A 25,983-nucleotide genomic window follows, 5' to 3' on the forward strand; every position below is an offset into this window, starting at 1 on the left:
CGTGTGGTTTATTTGCTTTAAAATCCACAATTCAATGCTGTGGTTTCTATCTATATATTATTATGTGCATAATAATAATAATTGTATATAGAAATTCAATAAAATAAAGGAAGGACTTTGGACATTTTTTTTTCCAATTCATTCAATTATTATTATATTCTTACTGTATTTTAAGTATAATGCATACGCATATTATATTTGTATATATACACGCTTTTCTGGTTATAAACATTTAAAATATAAACTATAAGTATTTATATAAATAAATAATACATTTGTATGTAAAACGTAAATCCATATTATATTTATAAATTCTTATATTAAAATTAAATCTCTATATTAATATTTATATATGTATAAATGCATGTGTAATATGTTGTGTGTATATATACGGGTAAAAATGAATAGTGTATAAAGGATGCATAACTATATTTTGATTTATTTTTATATTGTGGTAATAATGGTAAAATCCTTAAATCAAATAAATATACTAAAATTGAAATGAATTAAATAAAATAAAATAAAATAATAATATTATAATAATAATAATAATAATAATAATAATAATAAAGAAGAAAATGGACAATTTATTTATTTAAAATATAATTCCTTTATATATACATTATATTAACATTTTACATACACACAATATTCTCATAAAAGATAAATATTCTCGTATTATCCTCTATATATATAATTGATATTCAATATTTATTTTAAAATATAATAATAGAAATATAAAATTTAATTTATACATATTATAAAATATTTTTCCCACAATATTTGAATTTTATAATGTTCAATAAATTTGTATAAAATGTCCTTTACAAAAATATAAATGTTGAAGAGTGTGTGTATATATCGTAAATATTATAATATATAAAAAAAAAACCAAACCAATAATTCCCTCATTATATTTCATATCAAAATTAAATTGTTATAATTATCTTAAATCCTTCATTTTGATTGAATTTATTTTTAAGTATAATATTATTCGTTATTATATGTATACATATATATTTTGGTATATTCCGGATAATAAAAATTATTATATTTTAATTAAATTTAAAAGTAATTTTTTTTTGTTTTTGTTGCTTTTGGTCATTAAAATTAAATATAATTTTATTAGAAATAATTTATATATAAAATAACAAATTAGAATATTGCATTATTTAATAATTTTAAGAAATTTATTATTTTATCGTAAAAAAAAATTTTAATTTGCTAGAATTTAGTTGATCCATTGATTAAAAATAATTAATTTTTTCGAAAAAGTGAAGATAATATAATATAGCGAAGATCGTAAGATTTCCGCAATATAACAGTTTTACGGAATATTGAGATTATAATATTGAGATTATAAATAAAGGAAAAGCAAAATATAACAGTTATATATATATTTTTACCATCTGGAACTATGCTGACATTACGTGTAAATGTCGATAAATTTTTACAAAATATTACGAATTTAATTATAAAATCATTTGATTCTAGATTCTACTAACAAAAATGTAGATTTAACTTTTTCTTTGACATATTTGAATTTTTAAATTTGGATTTAGAGTTATTGGATCTATTTAGGGTGGTAAATTTTAGGAATATCTCCGGTTATTGACTTGGAATCAGGACAGTTTAAGTGGGATATGGGAAGGCTACAAAAAGGCATGGTTGGTTGCGGTGGTCGGAGGGAAAGAATATCCGTTATCTATATCTCGTTTCAATAATCTGTAATCTATGTATATAAAATTACTTGAATATAAATGCAAGTCAATATTACAACAAATCGAATAACAACTCAGTGGCAGCACTTATATATATATATGGGATAGTAGAAAGTATGACATTTTAAATTAATTTAATTTTTAATTTTGGGGTAATTCCATTAAAATTTTTGGAGAGTAATAAGATTCCATTATAAATAATAATATTATTTCAAATTTGTTAATGCGGAGCTTTTTATACCCGTACGAACGTATGTTCGAAGGGTATACTAAATTTGCCTTACCGTTTGTAACGCTAAGAAATAACGGTCTTAGATATAGACTCAAGTGTATGTTTTTGATCAGCGTCAAATTCTGAGTTGATTTAGCTTTGTCTGTCCGTCCGTCCGTCCGTCCGTCCGTCCGTCCGTCCGTCCGTCCGTCCGTCCGTCCGTCCGTCCGTCCGTCCGAACGATAACTCAAAAACTAATTGAGCTAAGTTCACCAAATTTTCACAAATGATTTATTGTAGTAAGTGCCAGAACCCTATTTAAATTGGACATGATCGGGGTACCGGTTCGGGTAGCTGCCATACAACTTCAAAATTTATTTGGCTATATCTCAGAAACTATAAAAGTTATGGTATTGAAATTTCACACAAACGAATATATTAGTAGGGCCAATATGCCCCATAAAAGTCGTTGAAATTACTTGGCTCCTTCTGGTACCTGCCATACAACTTCAAAAGTTATTTGGCTATATCTCAGAAACTATAAAAGCTATGGTATTGAAATTTCACATAAGCGAATATATTGCTAGGGCCAATGTGTTTGATAAAATTTGTTAAAATTTCTTAGCTTTTTCTGGTAGCTGCCATACAACTTAAATAGTAGTTTGGCACACACAGTATTTTGAAAAACAGACAGTATTGAAATTTTGCATAAATTAATGTGTCCCTTAGTCAGTTATGGCATCTTTATTTGCACATAGGATAACAAATTCGTACGGGTATCACAGAGTTGACAAGGTCAGCTCTATTTTTTTTCTCGTTTTAAAATGCAATTGCAACTACATACTTCATTCCTATCAATATTTTAAGTGTGAGATGACAGATGTATTTTTAAATAAAGTATATAGTAAAAAGGGAAAAGTTAGTTGCAGCCACTGCTAATACAAGCGCTCATTCACTAATATTTTGTTTATTGTAGCCCTTAAAATTAATCTGAATCTGTCGCTGGATTATTCAAATTACAAAAATTAATTATATGATTATATACATACATTTAAATTATAAGTATTTTAATTAAAATTGAATTAATTTTTTGCTTATAATATGCCCATAAAGTATCGGTCAAAATTCAAAAGAAAAAAAACTATTGGCTGAACATTAGAAAACAACGCTTAACAGAAGCTTGTCTCAAATATAACAGTAATTTTTTCTTTGAGTAATGCTCCAAATAAAAAATTTTTTTTTCATGTGCTATTTCAGAGTAAATGCATAACGACGGTATAGAAATAATAATAGAATTAAGTGCCATCTCTTAATATACATATTTGTGCATAAAATAACACTAAAATAACACCACTACAATATATACGAATGTATGTGTATAACAGTATAATTTGTTTTATTTCTTAAACTATTCATTTAAAAAATTGAGTTTTTCTCTATAGCGTCGCGTATACCATAATTATTATTGAAAAGTACCATAGAATAGAAACTATTAAATTGCTTTTAATTTCTTTGTTCTAAACCGATATACATTTGTGATATGATATACATTTCAAGTATAAAACGCTCTCCTACATATATATGTATGTATATTTTCTATTCTCTGTACAATATCAATTTTCCAAGTGTTTCTATTTTATGTTTGTTTTTTTTTCTTCGGGTTATTTTATGATCGTCTACACAATAAGTTTATATTCTGTAATACTTGATATTTATACAATAATATTAAATTGCATTTAATTATACGTTTTTTTTTCTATTAAACACATATGTATGCACTTACATAAACTTAAACATACATATGTATATTAATGTACGTTTATGAATTTTTGCGCAATCTTATAACCTGTCAATCAAGAAATAAATTTAAAAAATAAAGTAAAGTTAAAAAATGAAATTAGTTTAATCATAAAGAAAATCAAAGACGTTAGATATTTTGTAACTGTATATATGAAACTATTGAACTTTGTATTTTCTATATATTTTAAAATATAGTATAGAATAATAACACATTAATTTATAATTTGTATATCGTAAATTAAAACAAAAGAGTGTAATGCATATAATAACAATTCTGTAAACGTTTGAAATTTTACGATTTCAAAAGAAGTTTTCGAATATTAAAAATAATTAAAAGTTATTGGTATATTATTAAAAATAAATAGAATATGCATATTTTCTACACTGATTTATAATTATCGTAAATACACGAATTTTAAATATAATAGCTTAACTATGTCCTTACTTATAATTAAAAATGTTATAATCTGAAATGTTATTCGCAAATTTGTTTCAAAAGCAACGTAATTTAAAATGTTGTTCGACTACATGGTAGCTGAATTAAGACTTAATATTTATGGGCGGTTGTAGTTAGCTTCGTTTGCAAATAACATTTTCAATGATTATTGGCAACATTGTTTTATGTTATACAACATTGTCCCAGAATCCAGAAGCATTTTTGATTGTCACCTGTATGAAAATTTTCTTTCTATAGCCTAAATAACATTATATTCTTGCTAAGTTTTTATTAAATGCACTGTGAAATTTTTTAAATGAAATGAATAGGGCATAAAATTGTCTATCAAAATTAATATTCCGTTCACTTAACCAGTAAGTGTTAAATTTGTTTTTGTTATTTAATGCTTAAATATTATAAAGTTTTTGCTAATCAATTCTAAATTAATAATTCTATATTATTTTGTATTCGTCTGAGCATTGATTTTCAGTCTGAATCGTGTAGCTATTCTTATTGGGAAAATTTAATTATATGTAAACTGAATAAATTTAGAAAATTCTGATTAATTAGATCAGTTTTCGAATATAAAATAATTAGAAATTGACATTATCATATTATATACTGTACAACTGTAAATTTTCACAGTCTTATTGAATTCATGGAATAAAATAATTACGGTACGAATAAAACAAAAATGTAAAGGTACTCATTTAATTTTAAATTTATTTAGAAAATATCACTTGTTACACACGAGGAAGATAGATGCAATTATAATGGTCTACTCTAGGGTAATTACATGTAAGCTTATAAGATCATGAGTTCTTAAATCATACTACTGCATTTGATTAAATTTTAACTGAAATAAGCTATAATTTTAGTACAATTTACAATATTAAAGAAAAAATTTTCGAATTTTAGTTTATTGAGATTTGGTTAACTTGTTTTTGAATTATTCGCGTAAGGGCCTAATGTGACTTATTTAACTTTAAATATAAAATAATCATAATTTTACTAACATACACCCAAATATACATTTTGCAGTTTATACTCGTGTGTTTCTTATTGTTTGAAATGAAATGGCAAATTTATTATACCTTTGTTAACATACATTTGTTACATATTAAAAGTAGGTGTACAATAAAAGTACCGTTCCTATTTAGTTATATATTTATAGCTATATAATTATTATATGGTATTACAGAAATAATTTTCACACAATATTTTGCATTTAATAACAAACGGTGTATATAACAACAGCGGTTATTTTTCCCACTTAATTAATATTATATCACAGACACTGGTTGTTATAAATCCAAATATAAAATGTTACCTACTTGATATAAAACGGTATTTGTGTTGTACACATACAAAATAAGTAATTATGTTATATAAAAAATTTAAATGTATTTGTTTACTTTAGTATTTTTCCATTTATTACCCGTTGTATAAGTGCTGAACCTCTTCAATTTTGATGTGTTTTTCTTATTTAATTTTATTTTAACATTTATAATTATTAATCCTTTACAACATGAATAGAAATTTTAAGTTTTGTATATTATGGCGTTTTTTAATACCGTTATTAGGAGAAAATATTAAGTACATATGTATATTCAAAGAACAAATTATTTATTATACTTACATATAAAGTTAAGAAGGAGAAAATGGACTTACATTTATTGTATGTACATAATATACATATATATATAGGTTCATAATTATGTATAAATAATGCAAATTTATGTATGAATATATATTCAGAATTTAATAACCATATAATTGCCATGTATGTGTATGTAAATTGTATGAATATACACGAGTGAATCTAATATGTAAATTCATCACAGAAAAAATTTAAGCTTCATGAAGATTAAAGAAAATTTTGCATTTACATGTTGTGTTTGAACTTCTCGCATGAGAATTAATATAAATTTTTGGGTGAATTTCAATACTTAAGAGGATATTTAAAAGGATTTTGAATCAATTTATGATTTACAGTTTTTAAATCACCTATATTATACATGAGTTTGAAAAGTATTGAAATATTCGGCAAGTTTGCATGTTTTCAATAAACGCACTGAAATCGCTATCTAACATAAAATTTCCATTTCATTACGAATTTTTTAAATTTGGGTTATGATTTTATAATTCAAAAATCAACAAGGAATGTCCTGTAGTACATTTCTTAATTTGATTTAAATTTAACAAATTAATTAACATGCTAAACACTACACTTACATTTCATAAGTGTTTTAGAGAAAATTAAAAATGTATTGTCATTAAAGAATCATGTAAAATTTTATATTTTAAAGGTAGGAAACATTATTTTTACCTTAATTTTTCTATCATGTTTTGATTCGCTGTTAATTTTTTATTATTTTTTTTTTTCAAAAATTCTATATTTTAATTGTCTCCATTATTCATTGTTTAACAGAAAGAATTATACATATGTAAAATGTATATGAAAGAACAAAGAAAATATTAAAGAACCAAAAAAAAAAAACACCTTTTTACACAGCCACACCTTTAAAAAGTTAACCGCAAAAGCCAACATTTTATTAAAGTCAATATGGCCAAAATGAAAATCCCGTTTAATATTATATACACGCTATTATACAAAATTATTATTTTTATATTTAAATCTCTATGTATATATTTATATGCTTAATCTATATATATATGTGAACGTGTATATACAAAACAATTTTATACCTATACCACGGTTATTGTTTTGCGTTATCCTTATGCCATTCCTTAAACATTTTTATTAATATAACAGAGAGAGAAAAATAAAATATAGAACAATACAAGAGAGCTGTGCCCGAGTACTATACATACGTACGTACATATATGTATATTTAAGTTGTATGTGCGGTTTTTCGCATAATATTTTTCTTAAGCTTTTCCGTTTTTTTTTTTTGTATTAATCATCACCCTAGAAAATTTTTTTATTCCGGCTCTTTTCCTTTTTTTTAGTTTTCCTTTAAACATGAAAATTCTTTTTCGTTGTCACAAATAATAATAATAATGTGATGTATAACAGTTTTAGTAAAATGAAAATATAATAAGTAATATAAAATATTATAAAGAATATTTTCTATCTCTTTCTATCCATCTATGTATATAATATTTTCTATTTCATATTTTAATGGTATGTAAGAACATAAGTCTTAGCATTGTTTGTCTATGTTCCAACAAGAGATTTTTTTTTTGTTTTGATATGGTATTTTTATTAAATTTTTTCTTATTCTGTACAACATATCGGTTTTCAAAATAGAAAAAATAAATGAAAATATCCTTTAATATCCTTAAAAGCCGAAAGTATATTGTAAAATCATATAGAAGGAAAAACAACGGATATATTATTAACCTAACACCCATCTCCAATCAAATATATTACGTTTCTCTATACCGTTACAGTACATGAAATTAACAGTCAAGATAACCAACCAACAAACCAACCAGCCACCCTTACTTTTATTTTTTAAATCGCTTTCTGAAAAGTTATGCTTTTTAACCGTATAGTTTTATTTTTTATTCTTATTATTTTTTTCATAAATAATATGTGTAAGAACAAGATTTTCTCTTTTAGCTTTTGATTATTAATTTTATATATAATAGAAAATCTTCCTCGATCAACTCTCTTCTTGACGTTTCTTGTATGACATCAAAATATAATACTTCTAAAAGGAATAAGTATAAAGGAAAAAAAACAAAAACAAATAACAAAAAATTAAAAATGACAAGAAAGAGCGTTAGCATCCATGCTATTTAGCTCTAATTGGCAATCTTAGATGCGTGTTCACGTTCCATTGTTCTATTATTCAATTGACATAATGCTTTTGTATACATGTACTGTATTAAAATCGCAGAATCTCAGATTTTTCATCATTCAAAAATGAGGGAGTTAATTCTAGGTTATACATGTACGTTTTTCTTTTTTGTTTTGTCCTCAAAATTTTTCATATTTTGCACTCTAATGAAATAAATATTTATGTATGTACAATAGAAAATAAAGTAGCAGCACAAAAGAAATTCGAATCCTTGCAATTTAATATTTATATATAGTACATTATAATAAATATATATACATATGTACTCGTATATAGAATTAAGATTGAATAATGTAATATACTCGTACATGTGTGTAGGAAGGTATATTGTATAAGCTACATTTTTAATAATGTATATTGTGCCTTAAGTATTAAAAATATTCTAAAAGAAGAGTGAAATTTTGATGAAATAGGATAGTCGAAATTAGTTAAAAAGTACCACTTAAATTTTTATTTTTATTTTCGTTATGTGTGAAAGTACAAAAAGAATTTTCATTTATAATAATAGAATATTGTGAATTAAAACCACTGCCACTAATATTATTTACCATTATTTATTTTAATTGTATGTGTTTATTGTATTTATATAAGTATATGAAGTATACGAGTGTGTACGACCGTTCTAGACTGCCACAATTCTATTGTTAAATATTTTTTTCTTATTTTTCTTTTTTATTCCTGAAAATACTTTTGTTATCTTTAATAACATTTAAGTATGTGGAACATAAGTTTTGTTTTTAAAAGTCATTGTTGTGGGTCGTTTTAGATTTGTTTCACGTCACAAAATTTTTTTCTCATTTGTAATTCACTAATAATAATAATTGTTTAAGAAAAAAGAAAAAAAAAAAATAAAAGAAGGAGGATTTTCGCATTTATTTTCAATTTAGAAATTGTAATGTTCCCGGAAATGTTTTCATATAAATAAATCAAAATAATTGCTTATCTTATATTTCAAATAAATAAGGAATAGTGTTAAGTAAGTGAATTGTTGATGTGAGTGGTTGAAGAAACGTCAAACATAATAGTTTTGAAATTTAACTAAGTTTTTAATTTAGAGAAAATTATAGTTTTAAAATTTATTTAATGAACTTGTTTTTTATAGTTATACATTAAATAATTTGTGAGTGGTTAATTATATTTTGTAAAGCAGTTTTTTTAATTTTAATTTTAGGTTTCTGAAACTATATTTTAAAAATTAGTAATTTATAGTTATAGTTATAATTATTTTTAATGAACTATAGTTACAAGTTAATTTGACTTAATGATAATTTTTTATATTTAATATCTCTCATATCTAAAATGTCTAGCTCACCGATTTCCGGTTTTGATAGCTCAATATTCGTAAATAAGTAATAATTTTTTACTTTGAATGTTGGAGCACTCTGCATTTCAAAATGCAGCAAAGCCAATCATGAAAAAAATAATAAGAGAATGAAGTTGCAAAAAATTAAGAAATAGAAATAAATGCCCTCTTAATAATATTAGGAAACGAACATTAGTTCGTCAGAATAGTTAAAGAATTCTACTATAGAAGGCAGGACGCTTCAAACTTATGAAGGTTTTGAATCTTTGTAACTGAACAGCCATTAGTTTTCTAATGAACCGATTAATCGAACCATAAAGCTTTCCATTATATGTCACATTTGCTGATTTTGAATAAGCTTTCAGCTTAGTTAGACGCTAAGCTATTATATTAGTCACTAATTGTGGATTGTGGTAAGTGTTATAAAAAAATCTATTGTATTGTCACCTGTTTTAATCTTAATACATATATGTGAGAAACAATCTAAAATTAATTAAAAGAAAAATCGGAATGGAGACCCATAAAAATTTCGCCAATGTATCTTCAGTATATCTAATTAGAAAAAATAAATACATTTTAGTATTCGATAAAAGTATTGACAAATATTGGCATAGTATATTGAGTTATTTTCAAGGCCAGTACGGCACGAGAAATAAAGATGTATAGGGCATATTCTAACTAAAGCATAATGAGCAACGTTATTCATTTGACAAAATCGGTAGTGCAATTCTGGAAGGAGGACGACTGTGAGAGCGGTACGCACTCCAGTCGAAACAAATTTCCGGTCAGAAATAAAATAAAGAAAGATGAAAATATAACATGTGAAAGTCTTTCTGCGTATGGCTCATGTTCTCTTTTTTTTCTATTGACCCGGCAAGAAAGAAAATAGAGTACGAAAGTGAGTCGATTAAACTCAAAATTTCAATATGAGCCAAATATAGTAGCCTCTTGTTGTTAATAAACTAATTTCTTTCAAGAGTAAGTTATATTTTTTTATTAACCCCTTCGGAAATGCGGGTTCTTGAAAATCTACTTTATTGCTATATCTACTATATTATTTATATTATATTCAAAAAATATGTTTAATTAATTTATATTACATTTTAAAAATATCGGGAATGATTCAACTCCAGCTGACTTCTATTTTAAATTTTTGACATTATTTTTTAATATTTTTAATAAAAATAATATAAAAATAGATTTTATTATATATTTTAACCATATTTGAATTGTCATTAAAATGCTAGCAAAATGTAAATTTTTGTGAATAAAATTCAAAAAAAAAAAAAAAGAACACAAAAAAATAAACCTAAAATTAAATATTTTAATGATTTTACCATTCATTATTAATTTTAATTTAATCGCATATTCATTATACAAAAAAGAAAAAAAAAACAATATTTAAAACATAAAAATGCACATAAAATTAGTCTTCATTCACAATATATAGATGGCGCTTGTCTTTTAGTAATTCTGATTAGCTGATAACAGAAAATTTTTTTATTGATGTGAAACAACATTTGATACGCAAACCGTATTAAATATCTATTCGGAATTCAAATTCCGAAGGAGGAATATTTTAAAGTTCTATATAGGTCTATGTTTTATTTTGATTTATTTTTTATATATATATTTTTTTCTAATCTATTTGGAAGGTTTCTTTTCAATCGTTCATTCGAAATTCGCTGAATTTCATGACTACAATTTTCGTTAAGTATAAAAATACACAATTTTTTTTGTTCGTTCGAATTTTATTTTTTATTACACATAGTGCCAGACAGAAACAGAAAAATCAAGTGTTAAACGGCTATAAAACTGATGATAATTAAATTTACGATCGAATAGTAAACTATTTCCATAAAAGATAAATTTCTTTTATGGTTTTTATGCCGTGTTTTTAAAAACAGAGTAAAAAAAAATTAAAATAAATTCAAGATTGTATTAAAAATGTTCGTGGTATTTTTAGTGTTTTTTTTGTTCAGTAATTAAAAATGTTTTTAATGTTTATAGTTTCTCACTTTCTCAACACAACATTTCTTACATTTTTATGTACCCTGTAATACATATGTATATGGTTATAGTCATTATAGATTTATTTTCTAAGATAGAAATTTCAATAAATTTTTTTTTCTATTTTTATTTTTATGGTATTTTTTTTTTGTTTTTTGGTGTTTTATTTGATTTATATTAAGGGGAAGTTTTGAAATTTTATTATTGTTTTCAAAGAAATAATTAACAAATTTGGAATAGTTTTTTTTTTGTTCTTATTGAATTTCAAGGATATTAATTGAATAATTATAGAAGTTTTTGAGGATATTTTTATTGGAAATAAAAAAAAATAAAATTATTGTAATTGAAATTCTTTCTATTAAAGAAGTCTCATTAGTAATTTTGACAAAATGTTTTCTACTAGTTCTTATAAGTATATAACATTATTACGAGTATTAGAAAATCAAACAATTTCGCTGTGCCCAACCACCAATAAAATAACGTTAAAATAAAATTAAGGAAAACAATTTTTTCTCATTTTAGATACAGCCAATAAAATAATTTTTTTTTTGTTCGGTTTTTGTTTTTCCAACTCTAAAATTTATTCTATTCGAGTATCCTCAAGTGATCAAGAAACAATTTTCGTAATTCTTTTCAATTTCTAGAAAATTTTCATGGACTCAATTATTTATGCGATAAACGGTAACGAGAATTACGCAAGGATATCCTTATTTTGTTTTCATTTTTGTATTTTTTTTTTCTGGCTATTTTTTTTTTTAAATTGTTTAATATTATCCATGTGTATATACACTGAGAGAAATATTTTTATAAAATTATTAATTTGTTGTTTATTTTAAGAGCAATAAAATAAATACATTGGAAATTAATATTGACCAGAGGATGTCTACAATGTAATAAATTATAAATTGTAAAAATAATGAAATTATGAATTGATAATGAAGTATGAAATGGTAGTTTCCGGTATAATTACTTCGTTTTTTTAAAGAAATGGATATTGTTATGGTACCGATCGAATACGAATGATACATGAGGAACTGTAACGTTCTTTTGTGCTCTCTTTTAGGTGGAAGAAATTTTGTTGAATCATACTTCTTTTTTCAAATTATTTGATTTATATCAAATAACCTGCTTATGCAGGTTATCTGTGCATTTAAAATTTTATTTTAAATCCGTAAACCTTTTTCTAAATGTCTTAGAACCAAATAAATTATAAAACCAGAAGCTTTCATAACAAAATTTTTTCTAAGTGTAATAAAATCGAGAACAAGAAAAAAATTCCTGAAAAAAAGTTTCATTTTTAATATTATTTTATTAAAATTCTCTAGAGCTACGCTCCTTAGCCTCCCACATTTATGTATAAGTTTTGGAATTTTCGTATTTTTTTTTTTCATTTTCTTCTGTTATTCTTGAAGTTATTTGCAAGTAAATACCTTGGAATAATACAATAAGGGGCTGCCGCAGCAAAAACTGACTATATATGGTGTTAAGGGAATATTATTTTTTTTTTCTCTGCTCCTTATTATAATATTTATTCTAATAGCATATTTTCTTATTACAAGGATATTTTCAGGTTTGTTTTCCTCTTCCTATATTTTTAGTTCCCTTGACAATTTTATGTAACTTTTTTTTATTTTGTTTCTTTAAAATAAAATTTTCTCAATACTTTTTATTTTCGTTTTTTCCGTTTTTCTTATTATTTCATTTTATTCTACATCTTCATTGAATGATGAAGAATAACCCTGGTGAGAGAATTTTTCCCTATTTATCTTAATAGAAATTTTCAATTTTTCTAAATGCGTTGGAATGGATAATAATGCTGGATATATTCGTAAACCTGAGATCCGACCGATATGAACACTATATATGTGTATATAGGTATTTGTATATGAATACACATTAATATTTTATAGAAAATGTTATGAAAAAAAAAAAACAGGACTCTTATACTTTATACCTTTAATATGGATGATTGCTTTGTGCGTTTGAATGTAATTTATTTATTTATTTTTTTTTTAATAAAAAATTCATTCGTATTTTTAATTTCTTAGCATATTTTTATCCTGTTTAGTTCTTCAATATTGTATATCATTATATTATGTAAAAAGAAATGAAAGGATGGCGTGCAAATTTTATGAATATACTCTATAGATTTGTCGGGAATAGATTGTGATGGTTTTAATAGTAAAATATGCAGAATATTTGTATATTACATAAGCAAGTAGTGATACCTTATCCACATTTCGAATTCTGTTTTTGGAAATGCTTATTAAAGAAAATAATTTTCTAACTGAAAAATATTATTAAACAAATTCCAAAATTGCAATATTGTTTACTTAATTGTGTAGTCCAATTCTTAATTTGAGAAATTTGGAAATATCCATAGCATGTGCCGCGTTCTTCAATGTATATTATGGTCAAAGTATTATGAGTTTAATAACAAAGAAAATATTTGTTTTTTCCTCAAACAATAAAACCCAACCTGAAGACACAAGGAAGCCGTCAAATTTAGTTTTTAATTTGTTTCTTTTTCTCGTTTCACTGTGTTTAAATGTCTTTGATTGTGGGAAAAAATTCAATTTTGTCAAGTATTACCAGATTTCATTATTTTTTTTTAAATATTTATTGCTTTCTTAAATTTCAGTGTGAACGCTTCCTATATGCAACAACGTCAAATTGTACAATTTGAATTTTCTCTAATTTTAAAATGCGTTTTTAAAACTATCAAGGAATCAATTCTTCTTCTATCGTTCTTCAAAACTTTCAAAGAATTTATGTAAAATGTTTTTGTTTGGATGACAAGTGAGCTTACAAATGTTGTCTTACGCTACGCGACAATAATATGTAGATATAACTTTTATATGCTATACTGAACACTTTAAGTAGGTGTGGGAGTTAAAAGAAATTTTCAATGCAAGTCGATAATAGGGCAATTCATACCATGATAGGGAGTGATTTGTGATTTGAAAATACTGAGCCGTTAAAAAACATTTGTAGTTTAAGACACATAATTGCATTTTTAATTTGTTAGAAATTTAATAATTCTATATTAGCAATAATTAGTTTATTGCTAATATAGAAAAATGGAATGAAAAGGCAACGTACACCATTTCTTTTCATTAATATACATATACATACACATATAATTGTTGTGGTCTTCTAATTATTGTAGATATTTTTATTTACCTGAAAATTATTGTTAATTCTATACTGGTCCACCATTAATAAGTATGTACATACAATATACAAATAGTTGCGGTTTACCATTTAAAAGCAAAATTAGAAAATTTTGAAATGATTTTGGCTAAAATCCAAATTTGAAATATGTCTTTCTTTCTTAAAATTCAATTAAAAATGACCATCAAAATCATCATTATTAAATCATTATAGATAATCGTAATCATTTTAGAATAAGTTTGTCTCTAAATTCTGCATTCTCTTCTTCTATATTTCAATCAATCTGTGTTTGTATGTATGCATGCTTGCATATATGAAATGTTTGTATTAAATGTGTTTATTTGCGGAATAATAAAATAATTTTTTTTTTTGGTACGTTTTAAGTCAATAATAAAGCCCTATAAACGCAACCAAATTCACCGACTTGTCCGAAACTAAAATTCAAAGGAAAAATTTAAAAAATATAAAAATAACCATGAAAATAAAATTAAAAAGGAAAAAAAAAATATATAAAAATATTTTTTTTTTTAATTTTTTCTTTTTGAGAATAAAATTCACAGCACGCAATAAATATCATGTCTGGCAATTTAAAAGCAAAAAAAAAAGAAAAGTTTAGAGTTTCACACGATTCGATTTTAAATTATAATCATAAAAATGATAAAATAAAATAAATATAAATTAAATGAAATATAAATAAATTAGAAATGCAAAAGTGAAATCGCAAATTGGGTTTAAATTAGTTGAAAAAAAAAAAAAAACAAAAATCAAACGCAATTTTCTTTGTTTTTCTCATTCATTTTATATGACCATCAGATTCGTATCCTTAAAGATTTAAAATAGTAGTAGTGCGAATATAAATTGAGAAAAAAATTGTGTTTCTTTATGAAAAATAAAACAAGGAACTTCATGTTATTATGTGACAGGTTTTAATGTCTATTTATGTGTAATATTTGACAGGAATTTTTACATAAATAGTCAAGAGTCTCTGGGCTCATAATAACGTATTACAATATTATGAAGTCTCTTGTATTCAATTTGTTTATAGACGCACAAATGAAATATTATGCGCGCAAACTTTTATAATAGAAAATTATGTTTTTTTTACAAATAAGGATTTAACCTGCACATATTTGTATATAGTAGTGTTTTAGACTATATCAAATAATATATTGTTGTTGTAATGCAAGGCTCTTCTTGTATAAATAAAATAAAAATAAAATAAATCATTAAATTAAGTGTATAATTTGTTGTATAGAATATTAAATTAAAAAATCTGTGCATGTTTTCATCATTATTGATTAACAGCAACAGCAACAAAAAAAAGAAATTGATTTTAATATTAAAATTCTTAATAAGATTTTCTTGTAAATATTTTTGTTTTATAATTAATAATGTCTTTCAATTATAAACACACTTGGTCCTTATAAAATGTATAATGGGCGAATCTCAGATATAGAGAATATTGTCCAAAAATATTTAAGAAAATTGAAAATTTTTCCTAATTTTATTAGGAGCTTGTGCTTGAAGAATATTTGAATCGAAATTCATTATTTATTCTGATTATATAATTTACCAACACCCATTAGGGGTTTTGTGAGTGATTGATCTTGCTTCATGCCATAATACGAAATCGGCTTACAAAAACATTTTTATATAACAAAAACGCGATCAACCCGTCGCAGATCCTAATAATTTTGATATTATGAAAAATAGCGTTTAAATAATTTTTAGCAAACAAGTATACACTGCTGCTCTTGTTTTGTTTTGAAATACAGATGGCGGCCTAAATTTATAACATTTTCTCGTTTCTCAAAATTTTCTAGATCTGACAGTAATTTATTTGAAGTATTCATTTACCTATACCTAAATTATTTTCACATTAATTTTTTTTTATTTTTAATTTTTTTTTTAATTTTTTAAACGTTCGTCACAATAAATTTTCACACTAATGGTAACAAATTATAATGAAAATATGTAAAATAGTTGAAATAATTTTTTCTAACTTAAAACGAACAAAAATAAAATTAAAATAAATTTTCCAATGGAACCAACTAAATGATAGATTGTCTCGACTTTCGACTGAGATAATTCCATTATTACTATTATTATTTAAACTATGTACACATACATACGTATATATACAAATATTTTCTATATAAAAATAAAGAGACCATTTATATAACAGAAAACAAAATTATTTATTATTCAGAAGAAATGATTGTAACAGGAAAACTACTAATAAAAATACGCAAAAATTATAAACAATTACAAACCTATTAAATATTCAGATTAGAAATTAAAAAAAAAAACAAATTGATGGAAAAAAAAAATTTTCTTTTTTTTGTTCTCTTGGTCATAACATGTACATATAAAAATTTCTTTTCACATTGAAAAACAAAATTGGCATAATAACGCGCCTCATTAAAAGAGGTTATGTGCTGGGGATATTAAAATTATTAGCAGAACAGCGAAAATAGAAAAAAAAAAAATTAAATTAAATTTTTTCTTCATGTTCTGGTTTTTTTTTTTTTTTTGGTTTGCTGTAATCGTCCATTTTTTTTTTGTGTCTTTTAGTTAGGCCGGCGACGACAAGAAACGCCACCAGAAAAGAAGTCGAAAGACGAGAAATTTGTTTGCAATTTGCTGTGCCATTATGAATTTTTGATTAAACAAAAAAAAAAAAAAAATTTTTTTTTTTGTTTGGTTTTTTTATTTTAATTTAAATAATATTTGCAAATTGTATGCAAAACGTTGTCTGCATAATCATAATCCAATTTTAAATGCATCTAAACAGATCTTATGATGATCATGAAGAAAAAAATGAATTGCATGGAATGAATGCACGAATTTTTTTAAAATTGTGTTTTTTATTTACAATTTTTTTGAATTTCTTATGCTTTGCATTATGGTTGTAGGCACATTTAAAATGTAAAATTTAAAAAAAAACTGATCGTTCTTTAGTATTTGTCAAATATTTCGAAAATTCTTGTAATTCATTGGTAAATTGAGTTTTTGTCATTATTTATGCGTTTTTTTTTTTAAATAGAATTAAAAATCGTCCCGCCGATAACATTGAAAAAAATTGGGAAAGCGCGAAATGCATTCAAAGTTTAATTTTTGGTTTTACATCGGAAAGGTTAGGCTCTTATTAAGATTGGGCTTTATCAGACACGAGTATGATATTTAATATTTCATGAATTGAACTAAATAATTGCTGAGCTTAAAGTAACCCAAGTCAACACCTAAAACTTTCTAGATTTTACAATTCCTGAAAATATGAAATTTATTTTCTGAAAATTTTCGAATGTGATATGAGGAACGGTGATTTAATTCGTAGTATTTTTGGTATGTAATTGATAGATAAATTGTTCACAATGAATTGATCCACTTATAATTTAAATTCAACACAACTTGGGTTTTCTTTTATGCCATAGTTTGTTCTCTTGTTTTTTTTTTTTTTTTCTTAGGTATTTGTATTGTTAGTTGACATTCATTTAGATATGCGCGCGCTTTTTGGATTTTCCCATTTCGAGTCTCTCTTGGTTTTTTTTTTTTAATATGTGACATAGACAAAAAAAAACAGATTATTTTGTAGTACCGATGACAACTGAAATGTCAAGCAAATATTAAAAATTGTAATAAATCTTTTTTAAAATTACCTTGTAATAATTGTGTACAAAACTTTTTTGTTATATGTTTTGTTTTCTAAATTGAAATTAGAATTAAAAATTTAAAATGTAATTTTTATAATAATAAAAAAAAAAATTGTTTTTTTTTACAGCGGCCTCCTAGTTCATCACTATCATATGGTGGTGCTATGAACGACGATGCCAGATCACCGGGCGCTGGTAGTACGCCCGGTCCATTGTCGCAACAGGCCTCAGTTTTAGACACATCAGATCCCGGTAAGTGTTTTTTTTTAAAAAAAAAATAATTCATTTTATTATAGTATTATGCGTAAATTTTAAATATAATTTTATTGAGGTTATGTCACTTAATATATTGTCAAAGATTGTATTATTAAAATTCAAATGAAATTAGAATTTAATCAATTGTTTCCCCTTTTTCAACATTATTTTTATCTTTAAAAATAAATCAATATTAGAAAATTATTGAAAAATTTTTTTTATATTTATTATCCTTGTTGCTTTTTATACCGTAAATTTTTATTTCTTGTAAATCTCAGTGTAAAAATATTCAGTCTATTTGCGTATATTAAATGTAAATAAAGTGTAAAATTAAATTTTTTCTTTTTATTAATAAAATAAAAAATTTTGACACCTCACAAAATTTTTTCCGTTTTATCTACTATTTAACGTATACTTGTGCTTAAACATTTAAAACACAGTTAATAATCATATCCTTTTAAATAAAAAACGAATTACATTATACACTATAGATCTATGTATACCCACACAAATGTCAGGGAAATTTTATTTTTTTAACAAAAAAAACAAAAAAATCATCAAAAACCACAAAATTTGCAATATTGTGCAAAAATTATCTTCTCATAATCATCATTATATAGGCAACGAAAAAAAAAATGTATAAAAAAAAGGGGGTGTAAAATTATTGGATTTTTTTTTCTTTTATTAAAATTGTCACTATGTGTATAGTTAGTACACAAAGTCCTGATAAAAAACATTCATTCACAAACTGGTTATATATAAATGTGTGCACGCATAAACATCAAAAATTTAAAATTTACTATCTAGATATATAGAAAAAGGATACAGGAAAATAAAAAGGAAAAACCAAAAACGAAAAAACCCATACAATAATCATTTCGATGTCAATTACAATAACGATGATGATGATGATGATTATGATGAGAAAACAATATACTAAAAACAGAGAAAAAATAAAAAAATAAAAAAAGAGAATTTTGCTATACGGAAAATGTTTTTTTGATCGGAAAATTTTTATGTCACAATATACACGCATATACATACATATATACAAACATTATTCACGCCATTTTATATTGGCATCAAAGTGTTTGTACATTTATGTTACAAAAAATATTGTTAATATATTATTATGTGTATGTATGTATATTTAGAGCATATTATAATCATCATAATAAAATCGACAAGAAAAAAAAAAGTTATAAAATTTTTCAGTATATTAGTCAAACCAGACATTATCCTGCAAATATTGATGTTGCCACCAGTGAGCATGAATAAATAATAGCGAGGTGAACACACATTTTTTGATGCAATTTTTTTTTTTATTGTTTTATTCATTTTAGGTTTTATTTATTATTATTTTTTGTTTTTTTGCCAGAGATTCTGTTTTTTGTTCATTTTAATAAAATAAGAGATGAGTGTGTTGTTATAATCATTGTAATAAATTGTGATGTGTGTAAATGTGTATTCGATAAATGTTATATTAAAAAAAAAAAATGGACCAAAAATAAGAGTGCGATAAAAATGTGATTACTGTCAATTTTCGTCAAAAGGGTCCGATAAAACAAAAAATTTCAAAAATTTTCGAATATTTATGTATAGATTTTAAAGAGTGTGTCGTCATATTGAGTTTCTATAACTAAAAATATGTTGTATATTAATTTGAATTTATTTCTTTAATAAAATTTTTAATATACCCTTTTTCAAATTCTTTCAAATTGAAAAAAAAATCAGGTTCAAAATCGCCTTTAAAAATAATCGCAAAATTTTATTATAGTTAATTAAATACTGTAGCTCCAAAATTTTATGGAGCGGATAATTTTAATTAAAATTATGAAATGAATTTGAAATTTAAATTGTTCTAATCGTATATATTTTGACATTAGCATGTAATTTTAACATTTGACAATTTGTTTTTAAATTTAACAATTTTATCAAAATTTATGCAGAAAATCAAAGAAAATGGTCTAAAAATGGTTTATTTCTGAAAAATGTAATATTAGTCAAATGTATTACCAATTTGAAATACTATGAATTCTAAAAATTTATGCAAAAAACTGAAAAACAATATGGATTTGAATGCTGTCAAAAAATATCTGCAAAGACAATATAGAAGGTGATAGAAGCATATGGAAGGCGATTCTAACCCTAAATTTGCGCCGTTTTTACAATATGGAAGACATCAACATTTTTTTGCTTACAAATCGAATCTTGAATTTTTCATAATGGAAACTTTAAAAAGTTCTAACACTAAACTAATTTTAATGGTTTAGAAAATTTGTATAGGAAATTTTTCCATTTAACAACTTCATCTAATTTTTAACAGTGTAAAATTGTAATAAATTTTCAATTAAATAATTTTCAGACAAAAATTTTAACTAATAACTGACATAAATTAAATGGAAAATGGTGACAATTTCTGATTTGAATGAACAGCATATCAATATGCGCATACTTATTTTAGTACGGAGTCAATTTCAAAATTTTAATTTTTACCCATGCCGCACACACATATATATATGTATATACATACATACGTATATACGTCTATTATTCCTACTGCTTTTCCATCATTGTTTTGGTGCATATTATGCAATGAAAGAATGCTTGTAATTTTAACAAAAGAACACAACATTAACGTTAAATTACACAATATGCGCAAATCTTTAGAAAAAAAAAAACAAAAAAATTCACCTTAAATTTATTATAAAAACGTTGGTACTCAAAATTATTTTGGTTGTAATGTAGTATATGCCAACATTTCTAGTCATATAGAATTAATAAAGGTTTTAACCATTATTATATACGCCTTAAATCCTTTCTTTTCTTTGTTATTCTCATATATTTATTCTGATCGCTTGGTTATTGTTTTCATACATTTACTTCATCATATTATTATGATGATGTGATCTTCATCTTCATTTTTTAACAATAATTCGCTTATCACCCAAAATAATGGCTCACTTTCATTTAAAATTTTGTTATCTAAAGAGAAGATATCGCTTGAAAAGAAAAATTCCTTATTCTTCATGATTTTCATTTCATAAATACACTTAAGAAATGCATCTTAAAAGTATGAATGTATAAACCAATTGTGGCTGTGAATGCCACAAGCCAAATTTTTTTTTTTGTGTTTCCATGTTTTGTTTCTTATGTGAATTCAAATTTTATTTTTATAAAAAGTCAAAATAATTTTTTTTTATTTTTTTGTTGTTGTAATCCAAAAAATTCTAAGAATTGAAGATTCTTTACTAAACGATTCTTTAGAAAATATTATAGAAAATTTTTTCTTTAACAAAAGATAAAAATATTTTTTCTTTTTAACAATGATGATATTTTGTATACTTATTAATTTTTTATCATGAAATTTGGGTCTCATGAAACAGAAAACATAATGAGAACTAGCTATGTACATATGCATATAGTACGTAAGGTACTGTGATTGCTAGAAAAAGCACTCCAATATCATCTCTTTTGCACAATTCTGTTCTATTCACAAAAAAAAAATAATAATATTTTAAGAAAAGTGTTAAAAGAAGAGAAAATTACAATAATGATGGTTCCATAAAGTCTTGTGCGTATATTTTTTTTTTTTAAAACACTTAATGAATTCCTATAAAATGAGTCAATGATTGTTATGTTGGCGTTCGAGGAGTTGTTTTTTTGTCTTTTATTGATGATTACATACAATACATACCTATAAAAAGTATATAATGTACAAAGTTCTGTTAATATGTGGGTCCAACTTGCATAGATGCACTTATATATGAGCCAATGAAATTTGTGTCGGATTTAAGATGCGCAAACCGCGAAATAAACAAAGTCATCATATAATAACACTTCGTATACTACAAGGTATTTAAATTTTTTCATGTAAGTTGAACCAAAAACTCTCTTTGTCTCTCTCTCTCTCTCGCTATACCCTTGGGTTTATTTGTGTTTCGTTGATTTGAATGTGCAGTTAAAATCAGAAATGGGATACTTTTCTATAGTGTTGCAGTAAATTCGGTCTATATCTGCAAAAAAGTGATCATTTATTTGTAGAATATTTTTAATTCACTTCACATATTTATTTATTCATATACTTGTGTATATTTCTTATAGAAGAGTTTCTAGAAAACAAAAAGTGGTTCTTTGAGCAATATTCTTGAAGATCACAAAAAATAAAACAGTTTTTTTTTAACCTTTCATTTTATCATAAACTCTTCATAACTCGCTTAGAGTTTTTTTGATTTTCAATTTTCAGTCAAAAAAAAAAAAAAAAAAACTTGAGTATATCACAAGGTCCGCGGTATTTGCCAATAAAAAAAAGCCTTAACATTATGATATTTATATGATTACGTGTATGTATGTATGTACTGGCAATAATGTTTGTATATCATAATGTGAATATTTTGAATATCGCTATTCTTCAAAATATTACAATAATAGCTTTTGCGGCCGCGCGGCTTAATATTATAGAAAATATTAAAAAAAAAAATAAGATAAAAAGAAAATATAACTGAAGTGTTTTTCTTTTCTTATTCTTATTTAATTTTCTTCTTCTCTTGTTTTTCCATAACATATCTTCAAGTCACGACAGTTGAGATGTTCCGATTTTCAAAGAAATTCGGATAAATGTGTGTATGTTTATGTATATACAGATATTTTAGAGACAAACATGCACATAGCACTCATATCTATATACTTATCTACATTTTGATAAAATTGAAAAAAATATTTATAAATCTTCAATGTTTCATATGAACTCTTTGATTTAGCTATGAATTTTTTTTTTGATTATTCAAGAAAGTTGATCTTTAAGTTTTTTTTTTTTTTAAGTTTTTCATATGTAACAACACTTGATAGTTTTTCATATTATTCTTTATGAATTACAAGAACCAAAAAAAAGCAAAAAATGCACTCAAGTATTTTGTAATCTCTTGATTATTAAAATAAGAACGGGTCGAATATCATTTTGAGTGATAAGGTTTTTTGGGCTGGAAACTCAAGAACGGCCAACTTTGTATCCAAAATTTTTTAATTTTAAAATTGAATTTTCAATTTTCCAAAATTTTTAATAGGATTTTAGTGAATGTTTCCAATCTAATAAGTTTAAATTCAACACTATCAATCTACTTTACTAGCGTATTATGCTAATAAAAATTGTGTCATTTTTGTGACAATTCTTTGTTCCAATGGTATCATTTGAGTGATAAAAGTTTGACTTCATACTATGAATTTTAAATTATTGAAATTCTATAAAGTTTCAAGTAAAATGTGAATGTTTCCGAAACTGTACACTTCTCTAAAATTCTGTAAATGTAGAACCCTAACGGTAAATGTCATGTTGTAAAAAAATATAATTATTATTCTTAACTCACACAGTTAATCATTTAATTGGACCACCATATTAACGCCTTCCGTATTTATTTATTTTTTTTTATTTCATCCTAAATGTATGCAATTATTTAAAATATTTTGGTATATGAAAAGGCAGTAATTTAAATAACGTAATTAATTATTTTTAAGAGTAGTATTTCCATTTGTTTAAGGGAAAATGACTACTGTACAAACAATTAAATGTCGAATTTTTGGTATCTAAGGAATGGACAAATTATTTCATAAAACCAACATACTTTTTGATTTTCCAAAGTTATTTCTACTATTACTAAAATTAAAATGATCGGGACTAGCTCAGACGCAAACGTGTATTTCTTGTTAAAATTTTCTCATTTTTAAAACTTTTCATACTGCGTGGCAACATTATTTTATAGCTGCGATATAATGTTACTTAATTATATTGAATAAAAGAAAATTATGACATTTTCAAATTAATTTTTTTGTAAGTGCCTTTACGTACTGCAGGAATTTATAATAATGTTTAATATTTCGTTTAAAAAATTTTTAAAACTCAATTAAAAAGTCTTAAATTACATTTTGTAATTTTTGAGCGAAATATACGTACATACATTTCAAAGAAATGTTTATATTATATCGAGTGTTGAACTGACATACATACATACATTCATGTACATAATGATATAGGGTAGAAAATATGGAAAACGGCTGGCTGGTGATAGTTTATAACTCGTCATATTTAGATGAGTATATTTTGTATGTGTTTGATTATTTCACCCTTCATTTACAATTTATCACATTTAAATGTACAATGTTTTTTTGTATGTTTTGTTATTTTCTTTTTCTAATATTTGAAGGGTGATGGAACTGCATCAGCTGAAATCAAATTAATAATAATAATATTATAGAGAGGAAAAAAAAATTAAAAAAAAAAAAAAAATATTTTTTTATACGCATATAATTTTGACGATTCTCAAAAATATCTCATCGTCGTTGAATCCATTTACATTAAGAATTTCAAATCAAATTTTCCAAACTTCAATTTATATACAAAGATACATTCATGTATAACGAATTGGTACGCATATGTAAGTATGTCACCAATTTAAAAGTATAGGGAAACTATATATTTTCATTATTATATAAAATGTGGGTATACGCACAAAATATGTATGAACATACATAAACAAACGTACATATAGGAGACACAAAATATACTCATATATCATTCAAATTAACGCGGTTTTTTTTTTTGTCATCTGTTCATCATACATCAAGACAATTTACTGTATATTTTAACTGTATAACACTTACATCATATATGCATATAATATAGAGTAAAAAAAATTTTTTTAATCATCGCAATATTGTGCATATTGTATACATAGGAGAGAAATGATAATGGATTCGTATTGTTATAATAATGTTTAGATGATTTCTAAGAACTTAAATGCGTTTTATTTAATTAAAAAAAAAAAATGAAAACAAGAATTTTTTTATTTTAAGTGACTCTATTTTATTTTTAAATTTTTAGAATAAAAGTGAAAATTGACCTTTTTTAAAAAGAGATTCCGAGGTATTGAAGAGAATCTTTTTTACATTAGCGTATACCCGAAATATTTTAGATGCACATTGTAAATTTATTTTTAGGGGAAAAGCTATTTAATGAATTCCTAACTTGAAAACATTGTAAAAATTTTTTTTTTTCAAAAAGTCTCAACAACTCTTAAATAATTTTAACAATTTTTGAATATTTTCTATAACTGTTGTATAATTGTTTATACATTTGGGATGTGCCATGATAGCTCATAATATATTTTTAAAGTAAGAGAAATTTAAAATTAGGAATCAAATTTTTATGATATTGAGCTCATAGGAACATTTTATATTTGGGACATCAAAATTAAATTTGCAATTATAAATTAAAACTGTAATATTTATAAGAAAGAATTGAATTTTCTCAACTTGTTTGTTATCAAAATTTATTACAAAGCTATAATTTTAAGTTCAAGAATATTTAATTTTTGATTATAATTTAAAAATATAGAGAAATAACCTAAAAACTAATTGTATAACAGATATAATTATTCAAATTTAGTAGACATATTAAAGATATTCTTTTAAATAATTACTATTTGTCAGGATTTACTATAATTACTATTCATAGATTTTGTTTAATATGTGAAAAATAGATGATCATCCAATTCTCATCATATAAAATTTATAAACAAAGTTTTATGTGCCAATACT

The 25,983-nt window shown here is 24.0% G+C and overlaps 1 protein-coding gene across 3 annotated transcripts in view; it reads left to right on the forward strand.

The window, feature by feature from the left end:
• The window catches only part of LOC129612112 (homeobox protein homothorax), a 437,826-nt gene that overhangs the window by 205,056 nt on the left and 206,787 nt on the right, over nt 1–25,983 (forward strand). For all 3 annotated transcript variants that reach the window (XM_055525634.1, XM_055525635.1, XM_055525636.1), the window contains one exon: nt 18,267–18,390. In XM_055525634.1, the coding sequence (XP_055381609.1) occupies nt 18,267–18,390 (124 nt within the window). The remainder of the gene's footprint in view (nt 1–18,266; nt 18,391–25,983) is intronic.

The sequence above is a fragment of the Condylostylus longicornis genome, unplaced genomic scaffold (genome assembly GCF_029603195.1).
Source record: "Condylostylus longicornis isolate FDR11 unplaced genomic scaffold, ASM2960319v2 ptg000055l, whole genome shotgun sequence".
Lineage (NCBI taxonomy): Eukaryota > Metazoa > Arthropoda > Insecta > Diptera > Dolichopodidae > Condylostylus > Condylostylus longicornis.